Raw genomic sequence first — 27,689 nt, 5'->3', positions numbered from 1 at the left:
TACTATGCTCCTTTATCTGATGATGATCAAGATGATCTCCTTACACTTAGTTGGTTCTAAAGAAAGTAACAATAAACGCAGAGGATACTGGAAGCTAAATAAAAATCTACTTAAAGACAAAACATTTCATGATTCAGTAAAACAAATGGCACAAAGTATTTTAAAGAGAAATGGCTATTAAGCGTAGCAAGGACAGAATGAAATAGATAAATTATATGTTGATCCTGGTAAAGGAGCCTTTATATGATCCAGGCCAAGATGGTAAGAAAAGGGTGAGAAAAACACCAGTAATTTTTATGCACTGGAAAAAGGTAATTGTAAATAAATAAGGACTAATCCCAAAGAAAAAGCAGAACATGAAGGTTCATTTTACAAAGAATTATATAAATCTAAATTTGAACCATAAAGCTGTGAGGTATTCTTAAACAGCATTAAAAAGTATATTCCGTCCATTTACGAACATTTTAAAAGTATCTGTGGAAAACCCATTTTGAAAAATGAATTTGTGGAAGCCTTGAAAATGATGAAAACTGTAATATCTCCTGGGATTGACCTGGGATTATCCACTAAATGTTATTGTGCTTTTGGGATATTATTGAAGATTATGGAAATGTATAAAGAATGTATTGATAAGGGAGAGATGACTGATGATTATAAATTACTTGCACTTGTTTATGCTAGACGTTTAAAAAGCAATCTTGCAGAGATTATTAATGAAACCCTAACAGGTTTTATGACAAAACCCCATATATGTAACAATATAAGATTAGTTTTGGATTTATTTGACTATTCAGAATATGTGGAGCTACTATAAGTGGAACGAGATTCGCAGGACGGGATGGATAGTTAAGAGGAGTCTGTGGAAACATAGCTAAGAGAGCCTTTATTTAGCAGGACTGGGTAATGCTGTAAAGATCGGTGCCCATAGCCTATAATAACCTGAGTTTAGGTGCCAGTGCCACAACTACTTATTTTGATGCTTTACTTTTACGAATACTAATTTCTCAAATGTTAAACGTTTAATACTAGCAGCAACACTAGAAATTTGTATAATAAACACAATTTTTGAAGAAAAAGTTTAAACCTGGCAAAATTCTGATTTAAATCAGGAAATATCTTATTTAAAAAAAACAACAACAACAATACGAATCTGACCATACATCCAATGCCAACTTTCAGTACTTTTTCATAGATTTTGCTACTTAGTGCCATGGATGCATTTAAATCTGTATCAAATTGAGGTTTTATATCCAGTCCATTTGTCCAACTTTATATCAAGCTAATGAATTTTCAAATTTTCAATTCTTTGTATCTTAACATAAGAAAATGTGAAATTTTAATCCTATTTGACACAGATGCTGAATGCATTTTCAACATTCTGGTAAAATAAAAAAACATCCGTCCAATATTTAGGTATTAATGTAACTAAAGATATGTTAAATGTTGTATCTTAAAGAGATCATAGTACCGTATTACCCGACTAGATCGCTGCGCTCTGAGAATGCAGGGCTACTTGTCGTTCCTAGAGTCCCCAAAAGTAGAATGGGAGGCAGAGCCTTCAGCTACCAAGCTCCTCTCCTGTGGAACAGACTCCCAAGTGTTATTCGGGAGGCAGACACCGTCCCCATATTTAAGAGTAAACTTAAAACTTTCCTTTTTGATAAAGCTTACAGCTAGGGCTTTCGAGCCCTTAGCAATGTTGTTATTTTTAAAATGATTTTGTTCTGCTTAATTATGCTGCTATAGGCCTAGTCTCCCGGGGGATAATAATTTTCCTGATACTTCTCTCCTCTCTGTCTGTATCATTCATGTCTCATAAACGCATGTTACTAATTCAACTTCTTCCCCGGAGTTGTTTGTGCTTTGTCGTCTCTCGGGTCTCTGCTGATCGCGGTGGTGCCTGCTGCCATGGTCCTGCATGACGCTTCCTGCTGCTATTATCACTATTACTCATATATACCATCATTAGTCTGATAAATTATAAAATTTGTAGCCATAAAAACATAATCAGTTATATGACTCATTGTATCACAGCTGTTATTGCCACTACTCATCATTGATCATGTTTGCCACCATAATTATTATCCTTGTCATATTCTGTCACCTTAGCTGTGCTTGTTTCTTCTAATTTATTTCACTCTGGTATATTAACTGCATTAACACATAGGTCATATTCACATTACTAAAGCTATTATTACAATTATAGTTACTGTTATTTTTGTGGTTGCTTGCATCTCTGGGATTGTCTGTCTCTGTCTCTCTCTGTTTATCTGTCTCTCTTTTCTCTCTCCTTTTCTTCCTCCTCAAAGACAGATGTCCGTCCTCCATAGAGCTTGGTCTGTTCGACGTTCCTGCCTGTTGAAGGGAAGGTTTTTGTTGCCACTGTGTGCACAATATTGCTGGATTATTACTGTATATAACTGCTATAATAATAATAATAATTATTATTATTATTATTATTAAAGATAGTGCTAAGTAAGTGAGTTTTTCTTACTCATGGAAGACGAAGAATTGTTGGGTCTCTGTTAATCATGAATAAGTCATAGAGTGAGGATTTTTGAATAAACCTTCCCATGTCGTTTTGTTGCCTAAATCTAACCATGTATATAACCTTAACTGACATTATTTCTGTTCATTGTTAAACAAAAGGTTTTTGTTGCCACTGTGTAAAAGATTGCTTGATATAGAGATATTGCAACTTGCAGTTGCTCATGGAGGAATTGTTGGGTCTCTGCAAACCGTAACTCATAATGTGGTCCTGACCTGCTCTATATGTAAAGTGTCTTTTGTCTTACTTTTGTTATGAAGTCAGTAGAGGACCATCATCAGTGTAGAATTTTAAAGTGCTATCACTAGAAGTAGTATGCTAAACATTATATTCATTACCTGGGCAGTGTAACATAAGGGATGGTTCACTAGCATATCCAGCTGTCAGCTGAGGTTTGACTAAGCAGGAGTTGAAACCTCAAATACATGCATTTCCTTTCATTACTGTATCTGTAGTTCTTCAGAGTTTATGAGAGGGTTAAAACATGGCCCAGACAACCCGGTCGCCAAAAAAAAGGTTGGCAATGTACATTTCTGCAAACCAAATAAGCATCGATATGAAACAAGGTGATGGTTCCCTCTGAGTGTCCCTGTGAACCTGAGGGCTGTGTTGTCTGGAGCCTAGTGCTCCTGGTAGGTTCTCCCATGGCAAAGTGGTCTCAGGCGAGGGGCCGGACTAAGAATGGTTCACAAAGACTCAATGGACAAACAACGAAGAGGAAGAGAGACCCTGCCCGGAGGAAGCCCGGGGCCCCCGTCTGGAGCCAGGCCCAGCGCCTGGTGGCCGGGTTTGCCACGGAGCCCGGCCGGGCACAGCCCGAAAAAGTGACGTGGCACCTCCCTCCTCTCCATCCTGTGGGCCCACCACTCGCAGGAGGAACCACTTGGGTCGGGTGCGCTGCTGCACAGGTGGCAGTGAAGGTGAGGGGCCTCGATGGACCAGACACGGGCAGCAGAAGCTGGCTCTTGGGACGTGGAATGTCACCTCTCTGTCGGGGAAGGAGCTGGAGCTTGTGCGGGAGGTGGAGCGCTACCAGTTAGATCTAAGGGGGCTTACCTCCACACACAGTCTCGGTTCAGGAACCGTACTCCTGGATAGGGGTTGGACACTATTCTTCTCTGGAGTTGCCCAGGGTGTGAGGCGCCGGGCGGGTGTGGGGATACTCACAAACCCCCGGCTGAGCGCCGGCTGTTGGAGTTCACCCCGGTGGACGAGAGGGTCGCCTCCTTACGCCTGCGGGTGGTAGGGGGGAAAACTCTGACTGTTGTTTGTGCATATGCACCAAACAGCAGTTCAGAGTATTCGGCCTTCTTGGAGACCCTGTATGGAGTCCTGCATGGGGCTCCGGTAGGGGACTCCATAGTTCTGCTGGGAGACTTCAACGCCCACGTGGGCAATGATGGAGACACCTGGAGAGGCGTGATTGGGAGGAACGGCCTCCCTGATCTAAATCCGAGTGGTCGTCAGTTATTAGACTTCTGTGCTAGTCACGGATTATCTATAACTAACACCATGTTCGAACATAAGGATGCTCATAAGTGTACGTGGTACCAGAGCACCCTAGGCCAAAGGTCGATGATCGATTTTGTGATCGTATCATGTGATCTGAGGCCGTATGTTTTGGACAGAAGAGGGGCAGAGCTGTCAACTTATCACCATCTGGTGATGAGTTGGGTCAGAGGATGGGGGAAGATTCTGGACAGACCAGGTAAACCCAAACGAGTAGTGCGGGTGAACTGGGAACGTCTGGAGGAGGCTCCTGTCCGAGAGATCTTCAACTCACACCTCCGGCAGAGCATTTCTGGCATCCCTGTGGAGGTTGGGGGCATTGAACCGGAGTGGGCAATGTTCAAAGCTTCCATTGCTGAAGCTGCAGCGGTGAGCTGTGGCCTCAAGGTCTTAGGTGCCTCAAGGGGCGGTAACCCTCGAACACTGTGGTGGACACCGGTGGTCAGGGAAGCTGTCCGACTGAAGAAGGAGGCCTCCCGGGATATGCTATCCCAGAAGACTCCGGAGGCAGTTGCAAGGTACCGACAGGCCAGAAGGGCTGCAGCCTCTGCTGTGTCAGAGGCAAAGCAGCAGGTGTGGGAGGATTTCGGAGAAGCCATGGAGAAGGACTTTCGGGCGGCACCAAGGTGCTTCTGGAAAACCATTTGACATCTCAGGAGGGGGAAACGGGGAACCGTCCAAGCTGTTTACAGTAAAGACGGGACGCTGGTGACCTCAGCCGATGAGGTAATCGGGCGGTGGAAGGAGCATGTTGAGGAACTCCTTAATCCGACTAACACGCCCTCTTTTGTAGAGGCAGAGCTGGAGGCTGATGGGGAATCATTGTCAATATCCCTGGCGGAAGTCACTGAGGTAGTCAAACAACTTCACAGTGGCAATGCCCCAGGGGTTGATGAGATTCGTCCAGAAATGCTGAAAGCTTTGGGTTGGGAGGGGCTGTCTTAGTTGACACGCCTCTTCAACATTGCATGGAAGTCTGGGACAGTGCCAAGGGAGTGGCAGACCAGGGTGGTGGTTCCTCTTTTTAAAAAGGGGGACCAGAGGGTGTGTGCCAATTACAGGGGTATCACACTACTCAGCCTCCCTGGTAAAGTCTACTCCAAGGTGCTGGAAAGGAGGGTTCGTCCTATAGTCGAACCTCAGATTGAAGAGGAACAATGTGGATACCGTCCTGGACGTGGAACAACGGACCAGCTCTTCATTCTCGCAAGGATCCTGGAGGGGGCCTGGGAGTATGCCCATCCAGTGTACATGTGTTCTGTGGATCTGGAGAAGGCATATGATCGGGTTCCTCTGGAGATACTGATGGCCTCCGCCAGGGGTGCGCTTTGTCACCAATCCTGTTCGTGATTTGATTGGACAGGATATCAAGGCGTAGTCGTGGTGGGGAGGGGTTGCAGTTCGGTGGGCTGAGGATCTCGTCTCTGCTTTTCGCAGATGATGTGGTTCTGATGGCATCGTCGGTCAGTGACCTTCAGCACTCACTGGATCGGTTCGCAGCCGAGTGTGAAACGGCTGGGATGAGGATCAGCATCTCTAAATCTGAGGCCATGGCTCTTAGCAGGAAACCGGTGGATTGCTTACTCCAGGTAGGGAATGAGTCCCATGGTGTGGTCCTGACCTACTCTATATGTAAAGTGTCTTGAGATAACTTTTGTTATGATTTAGCACTGTAAATAAAATTGAATTGAATAGAGTAGATGTGAGAAGTCAGTGCAGGGCCATCATCAGTGTAGGATTTTAAAGTGCTGGCATATGGCTATTTCCTGGAGCTAGTATGTACCAGTATAGACCCTGTGAGAATCAAACTAAAACATTGTTTTTACCAGCATTAGCATCAAAGTCATGAGCATATAGCCAGTCCTGCAGTTAGAGGTACATCTTCATCTGACTGCCTCTTGTCACTATGTAACAAGACACATTCTTCTTTTCAGACAAAGATCTAACTCCAAGGGTAAGTCTCTTTGGTCAACAATAGTCATTTTCATTTTGGGAGATTACGGTTACACTGGTCACTTAGGGACTCTATACAAATTATTAAGGTGTGCTTACATAGAACGTGAACACATTTTCGATGGGGTGAAAGTATAAAAGAAGCATTCAAAATAAACTGAAGGAGGTAAGTGGACAATGTACTTACACTGGGTCTAAAATCTACTTCATAAACATACAACAATGAAAGTAAAAATAATGGAGACTAAATAAAAGGCAAACTGGGGAGTTCTGTGATTAGCCTAATTCTGAGCTAGAGCAAGCCACAGCTAATACCTGTAGCATTGCTGGGGTGAATAAACACAGACTGCACAAATTGTCCAGTGGTCAAGTTTGTATGAATAATGCAAAGTGACCACTCGTTTTAAGTTTGGTCTAAACTTTTCTATTGTGGATCAGTTAATACTACTGAGGAAGGAGAATCAAAACTGAAATCCTTTCTGGATGTCCCTGTTCCCTTGAAGAACAGCACTATCAAGACTGTATGTGATTGTTCAACAGCACGCATTTGTATGCCAAAGATCACCAATGTTGAGGTCTGTATGAAAATGTTTACATCTGCAGTGGGACTCGCTGATAGCTGTAATTCTATTCAAATAAACTGAACAGTCTGAAATTTTGCTGTTATAAATGCCGAGTCCCAGTTGAGTTACGATTTCAAAATGCAGAGTCTGTTCTAAAAAAAAGTTGCATATTGTAGCAACAGTCATGCAACCAATATTTATCCTGTTAGGCTCACTAATTTTTTTTAAACCCACTGAAATGTTAGAATTTCAATTGATTTGTTACATTTATGCTGCACTCACAAAATGGTCTTATTATCTGTATCCTTCAAAGATTGTGATAGCTCAGTAATTACCTAATCTACAGTCAGCAAACCAAATGTCACTCATGTCCCACTGTTCTCGTCCTCTGGAAGACTACTTAAATAATGTCTCCCGCATTCTAACATTGCTGTATTATCATGCCAGCACCACATCATCGTTGTGTCTACATTGTTGGCCCAACCATGGATTAGGGTTATACCGTCAGAATTAGTGTTTGTTTCTCTACCTGTCACTGGAAAAAGTATAAAATTGCTGTGATGCATTCCTGAGTAATTCCTTCTCTCCACTAATGGATTCTTAATTTACACTTGGCCTGATTGTCTGCTGATACTTGGTCCAACATTTACACAGAGCTAAAGCATGTCAGTCACACCAGAACTGCTAAACTGCACACAGATTCTTGACACAGTCTGTCTGAGAGTTTTGGTCAAGTGACTGACTGTAGATGTTTGTTTACCTTTTCCACATAACTGTCAAGGGACTGCATAACAGAAATGTCTAAAGTGAGATCTATGTGTAGCCTACTATATTTTGAAATTCAACATTCTACAACTTTCTACACTGCTGTAGTGCAGTCAATGAAAATCCACACAACAGCAGAAAAGCTAACTCCTAAAGAGAAAAATGTGAAATGCAAGCGATAAATTAAAATTATGAGCAACAAGTCCTTCCTTTTCCTTCAGAATGCAAACGTACAGTAAATGTTTAATAATCATGTTTCATGTAGAGAACACAGAAAAGAAATGCTGATTTGTGAATTTCTTTGAGCAAGACAATGTAACTTTTGAGAGGATAGAAGTCTGCTCAGTTACAAATAAAAAAATCTTAAGCAATGTACAGTGCCATGAAAAAGTATTTGCCTCCTTACAGATTTCTTCTGTTCTTGCTTTTTTGTCCCACTTACATGTTTCAATTAACAAAATTTTTTAATATCAGACAAAAACAACCTGCTTTAAATACAAAATGCAGTTTTTAAATAATGATTTCAATTACTAAGGGAAAAAAGTTTTCCAAACCAACCTGGCCCAAGTATTAACGGTGATAAACAAAGTAATTGACATCTATCCAAAGCACTGCAGGCCTCACTTGCCTGAGTTAAGGTCAGTGTTCATAATTCAACAAGAAGAAAGAGACGGGGCAACAATGGCATCAATGGGAGAGTTCCAAGGTGAAAACCACTGCTGACCAACAAGAACACAACTGTCCGTCTCACAATTGCCAAAAACATCTTAATGATCCCCAAGACTTTAGAGAACATATTCTGTGGACAAACGAGTAGAAGGTGTGCAACCTGTTACATTGAAAATTAACATCATAGCAACAGTCGAACATGGTGGTGATAGTGTGATGGTCTGGGGCTGCTTTGCTGTTTCAGGACCTGGACCACTTGCCATAATTGAGGGAACCATGAATTCTGCTCTCTACCAGAAAATCTTGAAGGAGAATGTCTGCCCATCAGTTTGTGACCTTAAGCTCGAGAGGACTTGGGTTATGCAGCAGGACAATGGTTCAAAGCACACCAGCAAGTCCACCTCTGAATGGCTTAGAAATAAACAAAATGAAGGTTTTGGAGTGGATTAGTCAAAGTCTGCACTTAAATCAGATTGAGATGCTATGACATGACCTTAAAAATGCTTGAAATGCTGTTCAGGCTGGAACACCCTGAATTTAAACGATTCTACCACAATGTGTGCCTAAATTAAACCTCCACAGCGATGTGAAAGACTCATTGGCAGTTATCGCAGACGCTTGATCGACTTGCTACTGCCATAGGCAAAACCAATTTTTAGGTTTAGGGTGCAATTCCTTTTTCCCAGTTTGGTTTGGAAAGCTTTTTCCCTTAATAAATGGAATCATCATTTAAAAAATGTATTTTGTATCAGGTTATCTTAGTCTGATATTACAATTTGTTTGATGATCTGAAATGTGAAAAGTGTGACAAAAAAGAATTAGAAGAAATTTAGCATTGATAGTAGCTTATTGTGGCTATGTTAGCTAATATTAGCAAACAACATGCCTGGAAAACTAGCTTACAATCCGTCCTAGAGTTAATTTCAGGGGCAAGAAGAATATCATTAACTACATGGGGGAGAAAAAAAAACTTTTTCCAACTGGAACAGTCCGTAACAGAGATGGGATGCAATGGTAGCTTTAATGGTCTATATCCTGCTGTTTATTGGATTTCGGAAGTTTACATTCAAGTAACCTCAGCAAATAATGTTGATTTAGCTAGTCTTTATTTCCAGAGACTCTAGAGATGTTCATTACATGTACAGATCTACATTTACTTCCTTGTTAAAAGCTCACTACAAGACTGTGAACGCCACAGAATCTTAATCTGATAAATCTTCCTTATGTATAGTACTTATATAGGCTAGTTTTGTACTGAACTAAATGTGACAGTTTGGAACAGCAACAGACTGAACGTACTACTGAACTGCAGATAGTCAGAATCAGACCTGTGTGTTGCCTATCCATGTATGTTTTTCTAAAGTAAGCAGCTGAAAAGGGTTATTTTAGAACCAATATTGTTGGTTTGAACTTCTCATTTTGTACTATATTGCTAGGGCAATCAGCTCCAACATAACACAATAGTAATGCTACTAACTGGTTAGGATCCTGACCTTTTGCCTGGGAGATGTAGCTTTAGCCTCAGAGTTTTAGCATCATACAGCATCGTGTATGTAGGTGTGTATGTATACTTGTTCAAAAAAAAGTAAGCAGAGGACACCATCTCAAGCATGTCATGGAAAGTTAATTAGTTAGCTAGCTGGAGCAGATACAATTTGCCTGTGACAGTTGTCATTTCAGAGAGCATATTGCTCTGACCTACTGTCTTTTCAGTGAATTTTTATTGACAAATCTGTCATCATTATCATTGTTAACAGCTTGTTGGCTGTAGCAACAGTAACTAACCTGGGCTGGGAATAAGCAATGTTTAATGCCACTTGTGGCTCTCTTAAGACTAAAATGTGTTTAGGATGGGGTGCCTGGTGGCTCAGTGGTTAAAGCGGGCGCCCCATGTACCAGGGCTAGAAGTCCTTGACGCAGTGGCCTGGTTTCTACCTGCAGCCCTTTGCTGCATGTCGCCTCCCTCTCTCACACTCCTGTTTCCTGTCATTCTTCAAGCTGTCCTATCCAATAAAAGCCATGAAAAGGCCAAAAAAATGTGTTTAGGAGTATGGCCATTTTAGAATGAACTGAGGTGCATGGATGAAAGGTAATTGCATATAGGACAGATAGAAATCATGGCTTCAGGGAGAAGGATTAAATGTTCAGGGATCTCTCCAATTATTTGTCTTTTAAATGAAGGCCAGCCACAACATTGTCAGGGCCATCACCAGCAGCCCTGACAGAAAGAAAGACATCCGGGAATGCTTGAGCCTTGTTGGGTTTAACTCACATGGGTTAACCAGGCTTCTCCTCTCATCTGGGACATTGATAGCCACCTTTAGAGTGTGACCATGAGCTTGTCCTTCATCCTCTTCTTTTTCATCCTCCTCCTCCTTCTCCTCATCATCAATCCAATCAACCTCATCATCTTCTTCCAGTAGGCAATTATGTCTGTACAGCGGTGGTCCCACTGGCGCTGGGGACAAACTACATGCTCTTACCTTGTGTCCGAACAGAGTCTGCCTCCCTCTCTGTGCTCAGCAGCAGCAGGTCAAGAGAGACAGATAACAATGAACAGACAAGTGGGATATGGTCAGCTGACAGGAGGAGGAGGAGGAGGAAAGGGGATAGAAGGATGAGGGAATGAAGGAAGAGGATATTGGATGGAAGGTACAGGAAAGGGCGGCTCTGGAGGCTATGTGGCATGGAGGGGACATGGGTTTGCAAAAGGTCAAGACAGATGGCCGCTGACGGTCCTGCTTGTTAAGAGGAAGGCCGCTGTTGCTCATGTGGTCTGGACTTACTTCAAACGGAAAGTGTCCTGAGATAACTTTTGATATGATTTGACACCAAATAAAAATTGAATTGCTGTCTCCTGCAGCTTTTAAATAAAGTTGTTTGTGGTGTGGTCTGGGAGAAGAACATTAACATGAATAGATACTTTCACTTCTTAATTAGTTTTGGGAAGCCATGTAAACATCATTATTACAAGGTTAACACATGAATGGCTTATTGCCCTATGGAAAAATATCAATCTGGTTCTTTCTTTTGTGTGGTTGCATCTGTACCTGCAATGTTACTTTTATTTTCATAGTTACATGAATTACCTAAGTGACTGATCAGAAGAAAATGACCTAAAGGAAAATTCTGGTTTACATCAACTTGTATCTTATTTGTTGTAGTTTTGGCTGTCATTTCTCTAATAAAATATTGTACTCCCCAAAGTAATTGCCAGGATCTAAGAACCCAGGGACATTGCACAACAAAGTCTGACAGGACAAGGAATATCAGATGAGGTTGTTAACAAGCTAGATTATCTAAAACACTTCATTTGTATGTAAAATGTAAAGGGTTAGGTTTAGGTCAGGATTAGGTTTGGCTTACCCTACCTTTCAAACAGATAAAGAGGTGCGATCCCAGTATGCGTCTGGGGAAGATGCATTGGGGTAGGGTGCGGTATGAGCAAGGTGGCAGGCTGAGACCTGGGCATGCTGACCTCAGGTTCTGCTGGGGGACTTCAACACTCATGTGGCAACAATGAAGAAACCTGGAGGGGGGTGCTTGGGAGGAAAGGCCTGCCTGACATGAACGCAAGTGGTGTTATGTTATTGGACTTTTGTGCTTGTCATGGATTTGTCATAACATACAGCATGTTTGATCATATGGTGGCTCAGTGTACTTGGTACCAGAATACACAAGGCCAATGAGCCATAATGGATTTCGTGATCGCATCATCAGATATGTGGCCGTATGTCTTGGACACTTGGGTGAAGAGACGGCCAGAGCTGTCAACTGATCACCATCTGGTGGTGAATGAGATTAGATGGTGGGGGACGCTGCCAGACAGCCTGGTAAACAAAAGTGTGTAGTGAGGGTGAACTGGGAACGCTTGGCTGAAGCCCCTGTTGCCGAGATCTTCCACCTCAGGAAGAATTTATCATGCTTCCAAGGGAAAGTTGGGTAAATGGAATCATGTTCAGAACCTCCATTATGGAAGTACCTGCTAGTGAGTTGTGGGCAACCTAAGAACCCGCTGTTGGACACCAATGGTGAAGGAAGCCATGAAGCTGAAGAAGGAGGCCTTTCAGGCATTGTTGGACCAGTGGTCCCCTCAAGCCGCAGAAGGTCTGCGATTGCGGAGGTTGCTAAAGCAAAAACCCAGATGTGGGAGGATTTCGGGAGGATATGTAGAAGGACTTCCAGTTGGTCACAAAGAAGTTCTGGCACATGGTCAGATGACTTAGTAGGGAAGCAGGGGTGTATTCAGGCTGTGTTCAACAAGGGAGGAGAACTGCTGACCTGGAGTGGGGATATTGTCAAGCGGTGAAAAGAGCAAGTTAAAAGGAACTTCTGATTCCTCCATAGAGATAATAAAAAAATGCAGTCTGGCTATCTGACAGCTTGTATTTCTTGCCTCGTTAGACTTATTTTTAATCATGTTGCCCGTACCTAGGTCTCAACAATTAACTTGTTGAATACAAAGGTATTAATTGTAATGAACTGTGATTATCCTTTCAGTTTCTATGATTTCAAATCCATGTAGCTCTGTCAGTTAGGATACAATTACATTATTTTCTTACATGCCACATGATCTTTACATTAATTTAGCTGATGCTTTTATACATCATGTAATTTCTTTGCATTGTATTTTTGAACAATCTCTGCTCTTGTTGTGTGGCATCACTAAAGAAGAAAATCATCCAGTGTTTCCCCTAGGATGGAGTAGCAGTGGAGGTGAAGCATCCCTGCAGGAAAAAAATGTGAGCCTGCAAAGCGCCCACTGCTGGGAAGGGCTGTTTGGACCTAAGTACATACAATACTTTTGTGCACAGTTACTGATACCGAAATTAAAACATGTGATTTGACAAACAAGCAGTTATGAGTGACCTATATCACCCAGACTTGGTTTTGACAGCCATTTTAAATGTAGTTATCTTTTAGATGAAAACGCACTCTTATTTTAGACTGTTTTTTCTCAACATTAGTTTTATTTAGTAGTAGTATTTTAAATGCATTGAATGTGTGGTTATCATACTAAGACACAATCTAGGCTAAAACGCCTATATATTTAAATGCATTGCTTATTTTCTTAAACCAAAACTTATCAGTGATCAAATAAAAAAAAGGTGTCTTCATATTTAAAACATAGCGACAAGTGTCGGCGCATATTTTAGAGCTTGTTAGCGTAATTTTGACGCAATAGTCAGAGACTTGCGTGCTGTTATGATATGGACAGAGACCGATCTCCTCTCGTTAAAAAAATAATAAAGTCCTGGGGCAATAATTCTGCAGGTGGATGCATGTAGGGGAAACACTGACATCTTTCCTTGACTATTTGGTAAATTTATTACGATAACACAATAGTGCACAAATTGCTGCCTGAAGAATGAATTATTCAACAGAAATGTCCAGGTTAGCTGGAGCATTTAAGCAGTTATTCTATCACTGTACTCACTAGTTAGGTAGCCAGCTCTAGCTGTTTAGTGTCCGACAGGTAAGGTAGTTAGTTGTGTTATAATGACAACATCCAGTTTACCAGAAGGCAGCATTTTCTATGAACAAGTTGGGGAATTTGAATGCATGCAACTGCTGCAAGGCACTGCAATGTACAAGCAATGCAGATTAAAGCAAAGCTCCAGCGTCTACAGGTGGGTCTATTTGAAACCAAAAGACTGTTGTATGGAGCATTACTGAGGTATAAAGATACCATACACCTTTCATTTCGTGGGTCTCCCAATTGTATGGGTATTAACTAAACCCCACCCCCAAAGAGCAATTGTCCAATCATAGTTATAATGCTGGGGTACTGGTGATATCCACTGCATGGGAGCCTGTCTAAGATGCTACTATATCATTTGCAGTTTTGAGTGGGCCAAAAACAAAAACTTAATTAAAAAGGTAGCTTATTTGAGTTGATTGATTGATTTTAGGAGACTAACACATTTTAAGAGAAAGACACCCACACAGTCAGGACAGAGAGTGCTTAGAGTGAAGGGAAAACTGGTAAAATCAAGTAGCCATAATCGTCTTTAAATAAAAATGAGATGCCTACTTTGGTTTAATCTCTGTAAAATCAAGAACCCATTTTTTCAGGAATTTCCAATAAATGTGAAGGTAGCCAATCTGACACTTTTTATTATTGTAAACTGCGTACAACCAGTACTAGAATTGAGAGCTTGACAGGGGTAGCAACAATGAATAAGGGGAGCGGGGCTTAGTGAGGGGAAAATAAAGTAATTTAAAATGACTGACCATGATTAATTTCCACTGTAAGTAAACAAGACTATTTGCAGAATGAGGAGGACAAGTAATTGACTAAGTATTTGCAACATCGATTAAAAAAACAGGTTATCAAGTGTTAAAATGTTCAACATTCAAACCCAATAATCATTTAGAGTATGACCACTAGCTCCGTTACTCTGACAAGAAAACAGTGACTGAATGATTCTGTTTTTTTGAGTTGCTGTTTTGAAAAAAATGATAGGTAGGAACAGTGACTTGGTCTTATCAGGCCGCACCTTTGACAAAGCAGCAGTGGCAGAAGAGGATGGAAGGAGGGGGAGAGGGCTGTACTGAGGATTAAATAAATCTGCTCCATGGTGGTAATAGGAAAGGCATTCTCTGGCAGCTAAAATGCTAGCTAGTGCATACCATTTTGGCAGTGCAAAGTCTTTTAAATGCCAAAAAGATGTGTCACTTGCATTGCTTTATAATGTACCAACACCCTGTCTATTATCTTGGCATCTCAGATGACAGGAACCATGGAGGAGCTTGCCAAGCCTTAAAACACATTTAAAGGTAATTCTGCACTGCAGATAATGGGGCTGATTGGACTGTAGTATTGCACACAAGGCAACATCTGTGTTCATACTGTAAGAATCTAACAGCTCAGGAAGAATCTGGGAATTTTAAAATAGCAAATGGTGATGCAATAGAGACTATTTCTATTTTTCCATCTTTTGTGTCATCAGACTTCCTAGCATTCAGCAATAATATGAAATTACTAAAATTGTGCCTCAGGCTTTCAGCAAAAAAGTGCTGTAATGGCTGTATTTTTGAGTATTAAAAAGGATTATGGGATTATTGTGCAAGACCTCATGTCCTGGATAAAAACTGTGTCTTTAAGTTGCGGGTAGAGGACAGCTGAGATACAGAGGGAAACACGGGTGGATCGGACGACTGAGAACCTCTCTGACCTTCAGTGTCTTTGTCTAAATGCACAGAAGGAAAGGGTGGTGGAGGTTGTGGGGAAGAGGATGGAGTTGGTGGGGATTTGACTGTGGAAAAAGGCCCAGACTTTAAAATGGAAGGGAAAAGGGATGTAGATGGGGTGGCAGAGGTACAAGACAGACACATAAAAACACATAAAGAAATCCAGGGAGAGATACATATAGGGAGGTTTGGAGGGTAAGACAGATGGGGTGGGGTGGGGGGAGGGGGAAGTCAGTGCTCTGACTACTAATCATTAGAGATGCACCGATCCAATTTTTTCCGATCCAATCCGATACTGATATCGAGACTGAGCGTAAAGTCTGATACCTGATACCGATCCAATGCTACTGTTGAATGAATGAACCATATTCCTTTCCATGTGAATGAAAGCATCAGGTATGACATAAACATTTAGTCTTGTTAAAAAAAAGGTAATAAATGAGTAAAGTGCACTGCAAACAGATATTTTAAAATGTAATATAATAGCCTAACCGGTGTTAAAAACAGAATTTAAGTGACTAGATCGCTGTAACTGTATTCTGTGTATGATATTAATAAAAAAGAAATGACTGGATTGGCCTCATTCATTCGATATCCGATCCAGATAATTAGTAAATATCGGAGCCGATATACGATTCCAAGTATCGAATCGGTGCATCTCTACTAATCATTGCAGCTTGTTTCCTTGTGTTCTTTAGCTCTTCAGTCTTTCTTTGATCATATCAGGCACAAGACTCATGCAAATGAATTATCAGGATTAACCCAGCTGTAGGATTGATTTGCAGAGCAAGCAAGATGACAAAGCTTGCAGCAGCCATTCATAGAGTGAAGGCATGGGAAGGAAGCAATGTTAGAGTTAAAAGGGATGGGATCCAGAACACCTGCACAGGTGCCAGTATGCTTCAAATTGAATGGTTGTCTGATTGTGAACAGTACTGAAACATTGTCCCTCTACACCTTTCCCATGTTGTCTTTGTGTGTCAAACAATTTTTGTAACTTTTCCAAAACCAACAATCACATCCACTTTACAAAGCAACTAAACAGGATTTAAATTCCTCACAAGCATTCAGTTTTCACACAAGTAATGCCGTTACTGTTCTAGTGAACAGCTGAGAACAACGGATGAACACCTTTGAGAAGAGACTGTCCCACTGCTCCCCATGTGAATGTATTTTCACATATTGTCCCTCTCTGAGGCTGGAAGCTTTACACCTGCATTTTGAAAGTATAAACACAATCCAACAACACTTTATAAAAACTAGTTGGTTTGAAGCATACTGAACCCTTTAGGTTGAAGCCAAGCACAATCTGGCAAAGTTGGAGAACTGCTTTTGCACAGAAGGCCGTGGCCATAGCCTCCAGGTGCCATTCTTTATATTGCTCACAAAGAAACACTGGACAGCCTTTGTCGGAAAGTACCAGATTGGAGTACCTTTACCTCAGACACGTCACCAACTACTCTGTATGCAGGTGCTGTGGACATCCTCCCCTGCACACATATACACACACATGCCATCTTCACATCAGCAAATATGAAAAGATTGTGTGAGGAAGTGTCTTGCCTCTCTGTGACTGCAATTAGTCATGCTAAAGCAGTGCAATGATATGGAGAAAGCCAACAGCACCACTCGGTGGAGGATCAGTGTCCAGTTCGAATAATAAAGTGCATAGTGGACATCTGCCATATTCTTCATGGACAACAACAATATATTTATGTTTAATACTTCACACATACAGTATGTATGTCTTCTGAATATTAACATGGAAAGTAGTGGGAATATACAGATAACTCCTGAAGACTTATCAGACCTGAGAACTAACCATACTACGCAACTGCCCCAAGGCCCCCAGACCTTCAGGGCCCCAGAACTTCAGGGACCCTGAGGGCCCCATACCTTCAGAGACCTTGAGGGCCCCAGAACTTCAGGGCCCCAGAACTTCAGAGACCCTGAGGGCCCAAGACCTTCAGAGACCCTGAGGGCCCCAGACCTTCAGAGCCCAGGAGGGCCCAATACCTTTAGAGACCTTGAGAGTCCCAGACCTTCAGAGACCCCCAGGGCCCCAGAACTTCAGAGACCCTGAGGGCCCCAGACCTTCAGAGACCTTGAGTGCCCCAGAACTTCAGAGACCCTGAAGGCCCCAGACCTTCAGAGACCCTGAGGGCCCCAGAACTTCAGAGACCTTGAGGGCCCCAGACCTTCAGAAACCTTGATGGTCCAGGATCTTCAGAGACCCTGTGGGCCCCAGACCTTCAGGGCGACCTAAAGGTTGAAGATTTTCTTTATGGTAATTACTGTTTGATACTTTGATTCATTTAATTACTTTTGTTATATAACCTTTTTTTTTTTTTTAATCTGAAAGGTTTATATTTTTATTATTACTTATTTAAACGCATGGTTACACACTGCCTGTTCCTAACCAAATGTGTTTAAAGGCCACACAGGTTTTATCAATGATAATGGCTGAGCTCTCGTCAGATGTCAGCACCTGTTTGGGTGGTGCATCGGTGTGTACAGAGAGGCCTTTTTCACAGACATTTTGACTTGTCATGGTAGGAAAAGCACAGGTGTTACTAATTCCATTAACTATGTTTCTGTTCTATTCAACTGTCCCAGTAAACCATGACAGTACGAACGTGAGCCAGCATGCACAACAGCAGCACCCTGAAAACTGAAGCAGCTAAAATAGAATTGAGCCATCTTTCATTCTATTATTAGAATTTTACAGAATGTGCGTGTGTGTGTGTCTGTGTGTGGGTCTGTGTGTGTGTGTTAATTTGCATCTGTCTGCAGCTAATCTCTCACACTATAGGACCCATAGTAAATTGTTCTTTCTCGTCTTCTGACCACTCTAGGTGCTTTTACACTACTTTGGGTCATATTGACCCTCTCACACAGACGCTCATACTTATGACAGAGGTTGCCTACCCATCATCTAATCTAATCATTCAAACTACATTCACCCATGCACAGCACAAGGAGCAATTGAGGCTTCAGTGTCTCGCCCAAGGACACTTTGATATGTGGACTGAAGGATTTGGGGATTGAACCCACAATGACTGTTTGATCAAGGACCTCAAGGGGTTGCGGTGCTTCACAACCTTTGAAAAAATGTGATCACCAAATGCTTCAGTAGCAAAAGGCTAAAAACAAGCCTTACCTCATCTGTTGCAGGACACATTTTGGCCATTGATGTGGCTTGAAAACTGAATTCCTTAGAGAAGCTTGGTCTCATTTAGAACCGGAACATCTGCTGATTTATTCCATACCTGATATGTTATGATCGACTAAAGCTGGGCACAATATGAGATGAGTAAATCCCTGTTTTAGTTCGCTTTGCCATCATCTTGACTTTCGAGCTGCTACGGGACTGGGAAAAATATGTTTTTTTTCAGGCAGGTAATAGGGCAGTGGCATGAAGTGTTGTTGGGCAATGAGTCCACGTTTGGTGGTGGTGTATTGTGATGGACAACTAAGTGACATTCAACAGTTTTTTGTTTGGGAGGGGAGAGGGAGACGCCTGTCAGAGATCTGCACTCTACTGAGCATACATTTCTACTTTACACCTGTGCAATTCCCCTGACATACAAATATCTTCCATGAAAAAGGTCTATCATAAATCTCTGAAGAGTTTTTGTGACTTTTTGGCCATATAAGTTAAAATGACATGAATTGTTGTAGGACTGTCTGAACCTGTCTTAATGCATGTCTCTTGTGAGAAAAATATAGCACACCAGGAAGGGGAGCTAAATCTGAATGGATTTTGGAATCTTGTGTTTTCTGACCTACTGTGTTGTCTTATTTCACAGTTGGTAGGTTGGTAGGCACACCCAAATCTGTGCGCACAAACACTGAAAAAGTCCGTTATTCATGATGTGTCTCCTTTATACCAAGTGTTTGTCCAGGTTTACTGAGCTATATTTACTCAAGGTACTTTGGTACTGTTTAACAGATCAGACAGACATTTTAGGAGAACCCTCTTGTTTGACATTTTCCCTGGAGTTGGATGAAAAGAATGGCATCAGTTTCAGCTGTGTCACCTTAGACTGGAAGCAGAGGAAGCTGCTAGCATAGCTAATCACATACAAAAACGCACCCCTTAAGAACTTAGAAGCTTTATACTGACAGACTGTATGTGTATGATCTGACACTGTGGATGCAATCATGTCTACTCTGCTGCAGTGTACATCCTCCCCAGGTTGCTGGACTCACCGATGGTTGCAGCTGGCCGTTGATGCTTGCTGTGCGGAAAGGCGAGTTGGTGGACAGACGCTTGTCCCACTCACTGGGCCGAGGCTCTGGCACTGACTCCATGAAACTCCTCTTCAGCTCACTGATGCTAGTGTGGTGCCGCATGATCCCTGTCTGAGTCTTATCCAGGTCCTTCAACAAGAATGTAAAAGTCAGAAAAGTAGATGGAAGAGAAAAAAATACAGTAATGGGATGATGGAAACTGATTGAATTAAATGTAAAATAAAGGAAGAGGGAAAAGGAAGTAAACAGAACAAAATAAACATCCATATGGGTAAAGAACGGTGACTAATAGCAAACAGGTTCTGATACTCTTAATATGTTGGCAAATTATGCTTTAATGTAATATGGCTTTATTATTTCAAAAACTGAATTGAGCCTGCCTATTCCCAATAACACACTGAGGTCGTGGATATTTTTCAGACAAAGCAGACACCAGACTGCATTGGGAGGAGTTATCATCGGTCTCATGTGATCCATATTTCAGCCTGCAGCAGTCAGAGTTTCAAAGTTTACAGCTACAGCCACAGAAATGAAGCAGCAGAGGCACAGAGGATGTCTCCTGATAAGTGGAAACTAAGAAGGCACTAATTCACTCTCTCACTGATAATGTTACTTTCATTAATGCTAGCAACAGGAGGTGTCGTGTTTTCTCTGAAAAACCTGCATATGGTGATATGGTGGTCTGACTGAACCAAAGCCAGGGAGGGGAATTGTGTGCACATCCAACCTCAGTTGGGTGCAGGACGAAGGCAACATACAAAGGAAAGGAAGAGGTAGTCTGTTCACTGAATATTGAAAGCTCCTTGTTTAAATTTAGAAAGTGCAAGAAATAAGGAGGCTAAGGCCATTTATGCATAATCACAACACTGTATACACTGTCTTCCTGCTGTTTCCAAGGCCAATAATAAAGTTTTGTATTGAGAATTTATATTTTTATTATTTTTATATGCTTAGGACAATTCTTATATAATGTATCAACACATTCTCTTCGTACAGGTTTGTATATGATATCTTACCAAATATGATGGTTAAGTTTAGGCAACAAAAAGTGACAGTTAAGTTTAAACATTAAAAGGTGACAGTTAGGTTTAAATAACAAAAGGTGACAGTTTGACACTTTGCTTCGGACGTTCTACAATAATAGAAATGTGGATTACACAGGAAATATAGTGCATTACTTTTTGTAGGCACATGTAGGAACAGTGAGTGAGGACAGCCTAAGTATAACAGCCTGCTTTATATTTACATAGATGTTGACCTGACAAAGATCTTGAAGATAAAATGTTGGACGTTTACAGTATTCAGCGTGCAAACTTCCTCTTGTTTCGCTCATGGAATCATAATAATAATGTATTATTATGGTTTCTTTGATAAATTATCAAACAGCGTAACAATTATTCAATGCTCTGCTTGCAATCTTTAAGCTCCTGGAGATACAGTACCTGTGTACTGGACACAGATTAAACTGATCTGTTTTTCAGGGTTTGATGGTTAGCAAGCTATTCCCAAAAATGGCTGACAGCCATGTGAAATAGTAGTGTGATAGTGGCCACCGAGTAGTGGGTAAACTCCTGCATATTTAAATGTATTTTTTATAAGTGGAAGAAAGGATGAACAGGTGACAGGCTGAATGAAGCAAACACATGAAGAAAGGGCTGACATGTCAGAAGTAGCAGGCAAAGATTGTTCCCAGAACTCAGGTAGAGTTTAGTTTTACAAAACAAAACTATGATCTTAAAGAGGATAATAATGGTAATAATATAAATAATAATATAATATTATTATTATTAATAATAATAATAATAATAAGAGATTTTTTTTACACTATATGTATCCCCCAATTCCATGGCAGAATGTCAGGCTTTATCGCCACACTGCACATCCAGTAATGTAGTCTAATGGCAATATGACATATTATTAATGCAGCTTCAAGAGGGAATTTCTCCAAAATACATTTCTAAACTGTACTAATCACACGTCATCCCTCTCTTCTTAAATGATAAACACAGCACAGAATAGCATAGTGATCACAGTGATGAGGGCAACAGAAGTTCATAGACAGACCGTAAATATATGCAAAGTATTACAAGTGAGTTCCATTCATGTAGTTAATTAATCAAATGAAAACAGAGTGGAAGTCAGTATCTGTTGGTCACCGAGACATACATGACTAGGAAAGAACAAAAAGGTGTATTCTTTATTAATCTTGGCTCTCAACAGACCCCAGAAATTATTTTACTTGTCAAGCAGGAATTACTGATAGCTGCATTCCATTTCGATGAGCCAGTTCCATGGATGTGATATTGCACATGCTCACTCACTGACATGTCTGACTGAGACACTTGAAATGGAGCTATCTTTTACTGTTACTTACACCTGTGCTTTTCCAGGGCTGCAACTCATTTTGGTTGTTTTTAGGCTTGCCATAATCATGACTGTAAAATTGATATCTACATAGCAGAAGTGTTTGCATCAAAAATTCAAAATAAAAATATATCTGGTATAATAAAGAAATGGTTTTCTCCACAGTCTAAGGTGAACAAAGGCTCCAGCCACTAATGAAAAATATAATCTTTAAGAGGCACTCTTTACACATTATTTATTTACACATGGTGACCAGTTTACTCAGTGCCACTCATTCACTCATTTAACTGTTTTCATCAGCTGTGTCTGTGTTAGCTTAATCAAGTCTGGGAAAATAACCCAGGTGATGTCATCAAGGTTATTCCGTCTTCAGCTTGAGACGTCAAATTTGTGGTGTTGAATGGTTGACGATGGCGTTCACCAGACAGGGAAGGGGTCTGTGCCAAAATGTTACATTTCTAAAATCAGTTACTGTGACTGATGATAACCAGTAGCTACGTATAGCTAATGTACGTTTAAACATGTTTTTGAATGTGTTTTTGAACCACATTCAAAAACAGCTGAACCAATGTTAAAAAAGAGATCTCTCCCAATCATAAATTTCATCGAATGAATATATGAAATGACAAAGACAATGTCAAAGTGAAGTGAAGCTACTTGCATGAGAATCACAGAGGTAAATAGTGCATGCCAAGCCTTTAGGGTTAAGCTGAAAACAAGACAAGAAATGAAAAGAAACAGAGGTGTCAAAGCAAAAAGAAAATCAACAGCGTCCATGCAGGCAGACAGACGAGAGAGCAGACAGCCAGAACAGATATCTGAAGACTGAAGATACAAACCTCCAACATCAAATTGCTATGTCTGATATAAATTGTTTCACCCTCAAGTTTCTTAGCTCTTTTCTGTGGAAAATCAGGGAAAAGGGGATAGCTGGTTGGAAATATTGCAGAATTCATTCAAACATTTCAATATTTGATTTGCAATGGAATTAAAATGAGCAGCACAAACCATGGCCATGACATAATTCACACAAAATAAAAGAGCTATGGGGTTGCAAATCCGAGTGTGCACAGCTAAGCGGGGGGAAAGGTGAGGAATTCAGCTATACACACACCAGCTGGGTGTATGAGAAGACACGTACACATTCACATGCTATGCATGCATACGTCTGCTGTAGTGCAATCTACAGGATTAGAAACAGCAATGAATGTCTGCTGGTCACTTCAGGAATCCACATATTTAAAAATAACTAAACAAAAAAAAGACATTCCCTTGTCACTATTTTCACATTTCAATATATTGTAATTATTTATATTATCAGCCAATTCACTGCAAACCATCACCCTTTAAGCTGATGTGGTAAATTAGGCAAACAGTCTTTTATTTACACATCCAGCACTAAAAAAAATAACATTAGCATCATTTGGAGTTGTGTCCAAATGTCCAATATCCAATATTCTAACTATTTTAGCATAAGCTGCTTCATGTTTATCTGTACAGAGTGTAGTGTCGCCATTGAATAAAACTATGGAGCAACAGGGTTATTGTAAGGAAATGTTGAGAAAAAAGTCTGAATGTTATGAGATTTTAGAAGAATAGAGTGCTGCAGGGAGGACGTACTGTTGTATGGCGACAGAAGTTAGCATTGCTAAAATGGGATTTTAGAAAGAAAATAAACTCGGGAAAACAAAAGTTTTATGACACTTACATATATTGTTCAGTAAGATAATCTTCACAAATAAACACCACTTTTATGATTTTGAAGCGTAAATGCAATCCACAGAAGTGACAACTGACTGAATAACTGATTTCTATTGTACGCTGTGAGGACGTTTGTAGTCTCATTTAGCCACTTGTTGAGCATTTACTGACGTAGAACCGAACGTTCAAATCTCTTCGGCCCATGTTAAACACGAGATTCTTTAAGGCATCAAACCAAAGACACATTCAAAAATCCCACTGACTTCCAGACAAAGGAACAGGAAGTGCTAAATGATAACTCATTTCTGGGTTTCTGAACTCATTCCTGCACCACTCTATATTATGAGCTCAATTATGTAAAGTAATCTTGATAAATAAATCACAAGTTTATTGTGTCTGTGAGCTCCTTTGCTCGGCTATCTGGAGGAAACCAAGTCCAGACACAGCTTTAAAACTCATATATGCTAATGGTTTGATTTAATCTCACCATAAAAATCTATGGTAATAAAGTGCTTATTGGTAAAATATATATCATCAGGTCATCACATTCTCCCTGTGAGAAATAAGCTGACACCGGTCTACTATGATGGCAGTTTAAAGCACTGACAAAAGCAAAATGCCTTGCTCAGTGCATATTTAGGTAAAAATAACAAAATATAGCCAAACCAAAAAATCAAAAATATGTATATTTAAGTTTATGGGTCTGCTAATTTTTTTAATTACCAAGTTTGTTAGCTAACTACTTTGTATAACGTTGTGTCACTATACCGCACCATAAGAACATCAAATGTTGGCTTAATAATAATAATACTAATAATTACTAATTATTGATTATCATTATTATTATCATCGTTGTTATTATTATGTATTATTATTATTAGTAGTAGTAGTAGTAGTATTATTATTATTATTATTATTATTATTAATTTCCAGTCGAACTGATTATGTTTCTACAAAGCTACAAACTGCACACACACAATGCCTCTGCAAAATCAAGCATCTTCGGTCACAATAATTACAGAGACATCTGTGGAATCCTGAAGGGACTGATTCAATCAGCAAAAAATGTGCCTTTCTTAAACAGGGATGAACAAGTGATTATGTGTAGGTGTCCTCTCACTTACAAAAATGATACTGTAAACAATCTATCTGCATATTTGCAGAAAAAAAACTTTTTTGTGAAACAGCTGCAGGGAATGACAGTGACCAAATAATAACTGACAAAATGGAATGATTTCTCCTTGGCACAGTTCTTGCACAGCACAAACAAGCCTTAACATAAGGACAAACAGCCAGAATTAAAAAATCAATCAGGAGATCAGAGCACTCAGTATCTCTGCAATGGAAAACAGCTCTGACAGACAACAGAAAAGCATATTAAAAGCTAAGATAAGCTTAAAAGCATATCTTCATGTGTAACTGACAAAGGGATGAGGATGGTGTGTCAGCAGGAGCACCAGCTCAGGAGCATGCTAACCTTCCTCACTCGCACCATCTCCGTCTTTGTTTTGTCCTGAGGAGACTGCTGCTCCACAATCAGAGGATAGACAAAGTTAGTGTAAGGTTGTGATTCAGTCTAACTCAGCAACAAGCCATTTATAATAAGGTACAAACACTATGAAAGACTGACAGAACATACAACTTCTTCATCTTTACTACACTGAAAAAATAGAGTTCACTAGTGCTGTTTCAGTCAAAAACTGACAATCATGCAAAAACCTTTCAAGTTATATTCCGTGAATTGTCAACAAAAAAACTATTAAAATAATGGCCAAGCGGCAAAACATGAACAAACAAAAGGCATTTTTATAAGAATAACATGAGCTATGATATATACCAGAATAACTTATAAATATAAATTTATAAATTCAGCATAATAGACATTTTCACATCACTCTAGCATTTTCTCTTTTTAGGAGAAATTCGCTTCCAGCAGATATTTCACATTAAAAGCTTTCCAGGAAAAAGAAATGGATTATATGATGCTATCATATCAAAGTATAAAATTGGTCAGACTCCACACAGTTTGCCATTGTGACTGAAATTTTTAATTATGACTTTGTTTAACTCAGAACACCGGACAAGACGCCCTTGTGTTCTGATATGTTGCTGTAAACATCATGCCAGCTGGGCTGTTTGCACTATCTGTATTTAAACTCTACAGAACCTGACCTTCAGGGCAATCTGCCAGACGGGAGCCATTTGGTGCATGCGTAGGTCGAGTATTAATACCAAGAAAGTCACATGTGACCTCGGATGACCCCCGGTTAGGTATAAGTTCTGGTGTCATCTACAAGATAATTTCCTACAGAATCTTCTTGCGGTTAACAAGATTCTGAGTGACCTGGAATTCTGGCGGTCATCCAAGATTCATAGAACTGTAGTTACATTCGTAACTTTAGTTCTATTTCCTCCTTACTGACCGCCAGAGGCAGTGCTACACCTTGGATGACTCATACCAACAGAGTCATGAGGAATCCCGAGTCCAAACGCATGAAGAGGAGGCAGAGGAACCCAGTCAATGAACAACACCCAGTGGGTGGGGAGTGGCAACCTTCACTCTGTATTCACTGGAGAAAATGCTTGGCAACACCATGAGGCTGTGGCACATCTGTACTCCAGGGGCTCTCCCCTCAGAGTTCCCCAAGATGTTGGAGAGACTCTTGGAAGGGTGGAACCCTACCCTTTACATTAAAAAACAATCATTGTCCATGCATCCCATAGGAATGACCATGATCCAGGGTAACAGGGCGCTGTTCTGAAAGAGCACAGCTCACAGATCTAAGGATCATTGTAACAGACAAGTTGCAACGGCCCAGACTGGGCATAACATACCGTAATTTGGCCACAGCATGCTGAGTCATCCATGAATCAACCCACAGACGAGGCACGTAGCACACAACATGTTAGCTGAAGTTATGCAGTTGCAGTTATGGAGCCTGAGGTGGCTCAGGGACACAAACCCAGAGGCTCCTTCAAGAAAAGGGACACCAGCCTGCGGTTTACTACTGTGCCATTGCCGGCCCTAATGTGCTGCAATGAAAATAGCCGTCACAGACATCTTTTTTTCAGGGTAGAGGAAGAGAATAGGGGTAGAGGAAGACCGTCCCTGATTGCAGAAACCCAAGGACAGTAGGTACTGAACAATGTAATGTCTCTGTTACAAACTGTCAACCAGTTAGAAAAGAAAGTCTGACAGTTCTCATACTGCAGGGCTTCTAGCATTCAAATTATAATTTTTGACAGAATCTACACAGTCTCTGGGTGGTGAGTCGGGAACTCGAGCAGCTCAACCCTTATAGCTGAAGGCAGCAAGAGTGGGATGGCAAAACCAACAGCTGGGCTGAGACAAGAGGCCTGTCCTGTCAGAGAGGCCCCTACGGTATCCCACAGCAGAATCTGTGCACCAGTGATAATCAAGTCCCTTCTGGCCACAAGGGGGGCCGCCAGATGAAGTCTCTGGCCCGAATAAAGCACTCTGGGAGGCATAGGTCAAATCAGAGGATATGTTGGAGAATACTCCATAACCACGCACAAGCTGGAGCATCCTGATCCAGAGGGACACTGTGCATTAAAAAGAACCAAACAGGACATCCATCCATCGATCCAACTTCAACCGTTTGTCTGGGGTCGTGGGGGTGGGGGGCTGGAGCCGATCCCAGCTGACATCGGGTGTGAGGCGGGGTACACCCTGGACAGGACGCCAGCCTACCACAGGGCACATAGAGACAAACAGAGACAGACAACCATTCACAACGGGACACGGGGAGAACATGCAAACTCCACACAGAAGGGCCCTAGCTGGGATTCAAACCTTCTTGCTGTGAGGCGACAGTGCTAGGCAGAGATTGACTTTGCTCTGCCAAAAAGTTCCCAGATGCTGAAGCCCACCTCTAGATAAAGTCGCCACTCTACTGGCATAAGGCTCATGAAAGAAGAAAAAGTCTGGTCAAGGTGATGATTGATAATGATTTTATCCGTTGTCAATAGTATCTAACATGGAGCGGACTTGCTCCCGGTAGCTTCTTATACATTGTCAAAAGCAGCCAACACAGAGCGAATTCACTCTTGGTAGCTTTTTATCCATTTTCAAAAGCAGCTAACACAGAGTAGACTCGCTCCCAGTATTGGTTCACTTAGAGAACAGACAAATAACTGGTGTTACATCC

General features: G+C 41.0%; 1 protein-coding gene across 1 annotated transcript in view; it reads right to left on the bottom strand.

Moving 5' to 3' along the window:
• The window catches only part of epb41a (erythrocyte membrane protein band 4.1a), a gene marked incomplete at its 5' end in the record, with an annotated part of 75,236 nt that overhangs the window by 14,334 nt on the left and 33,213 nt on the right, over positions 1-27,689 (bottom strand). The window contains 3 exons of the mRNA XM_083925815.1: positions 19,414-19,584; positions 22,659-22,721; positions 24,998-25,045. Of these exons, the coding sequence (XP_083781941.1) occupies positions 19,414-19,584; positions 22,659-22,721; positions 24,998-25,045 (282 nt within the window). The remainder of the gene's footprint in view (positions 1-19,413; positions 19,585-22,658; positions 22,722-24,997; positions 25,046-27,689) is intronic.

The sequence above is a fragment of the Echiichthys vipera genome (assembly GCF_963691815.1).
Source record: "Echiichthys vipera genome assembly, chromosome: 13".
In the NCBI taxonomy this organism is placed as follows: domain Eukaryota; kingdom Metazoa; phylum Chordata; class Actinopteri; order Perciformes; family Trachinidae; genus Echiichthys; species Echiichthys vipera.
Note: the sequence above shows the minus strand (reverse complement) of the source record. Positions and strands in the feature narration are given on the sequence as shown.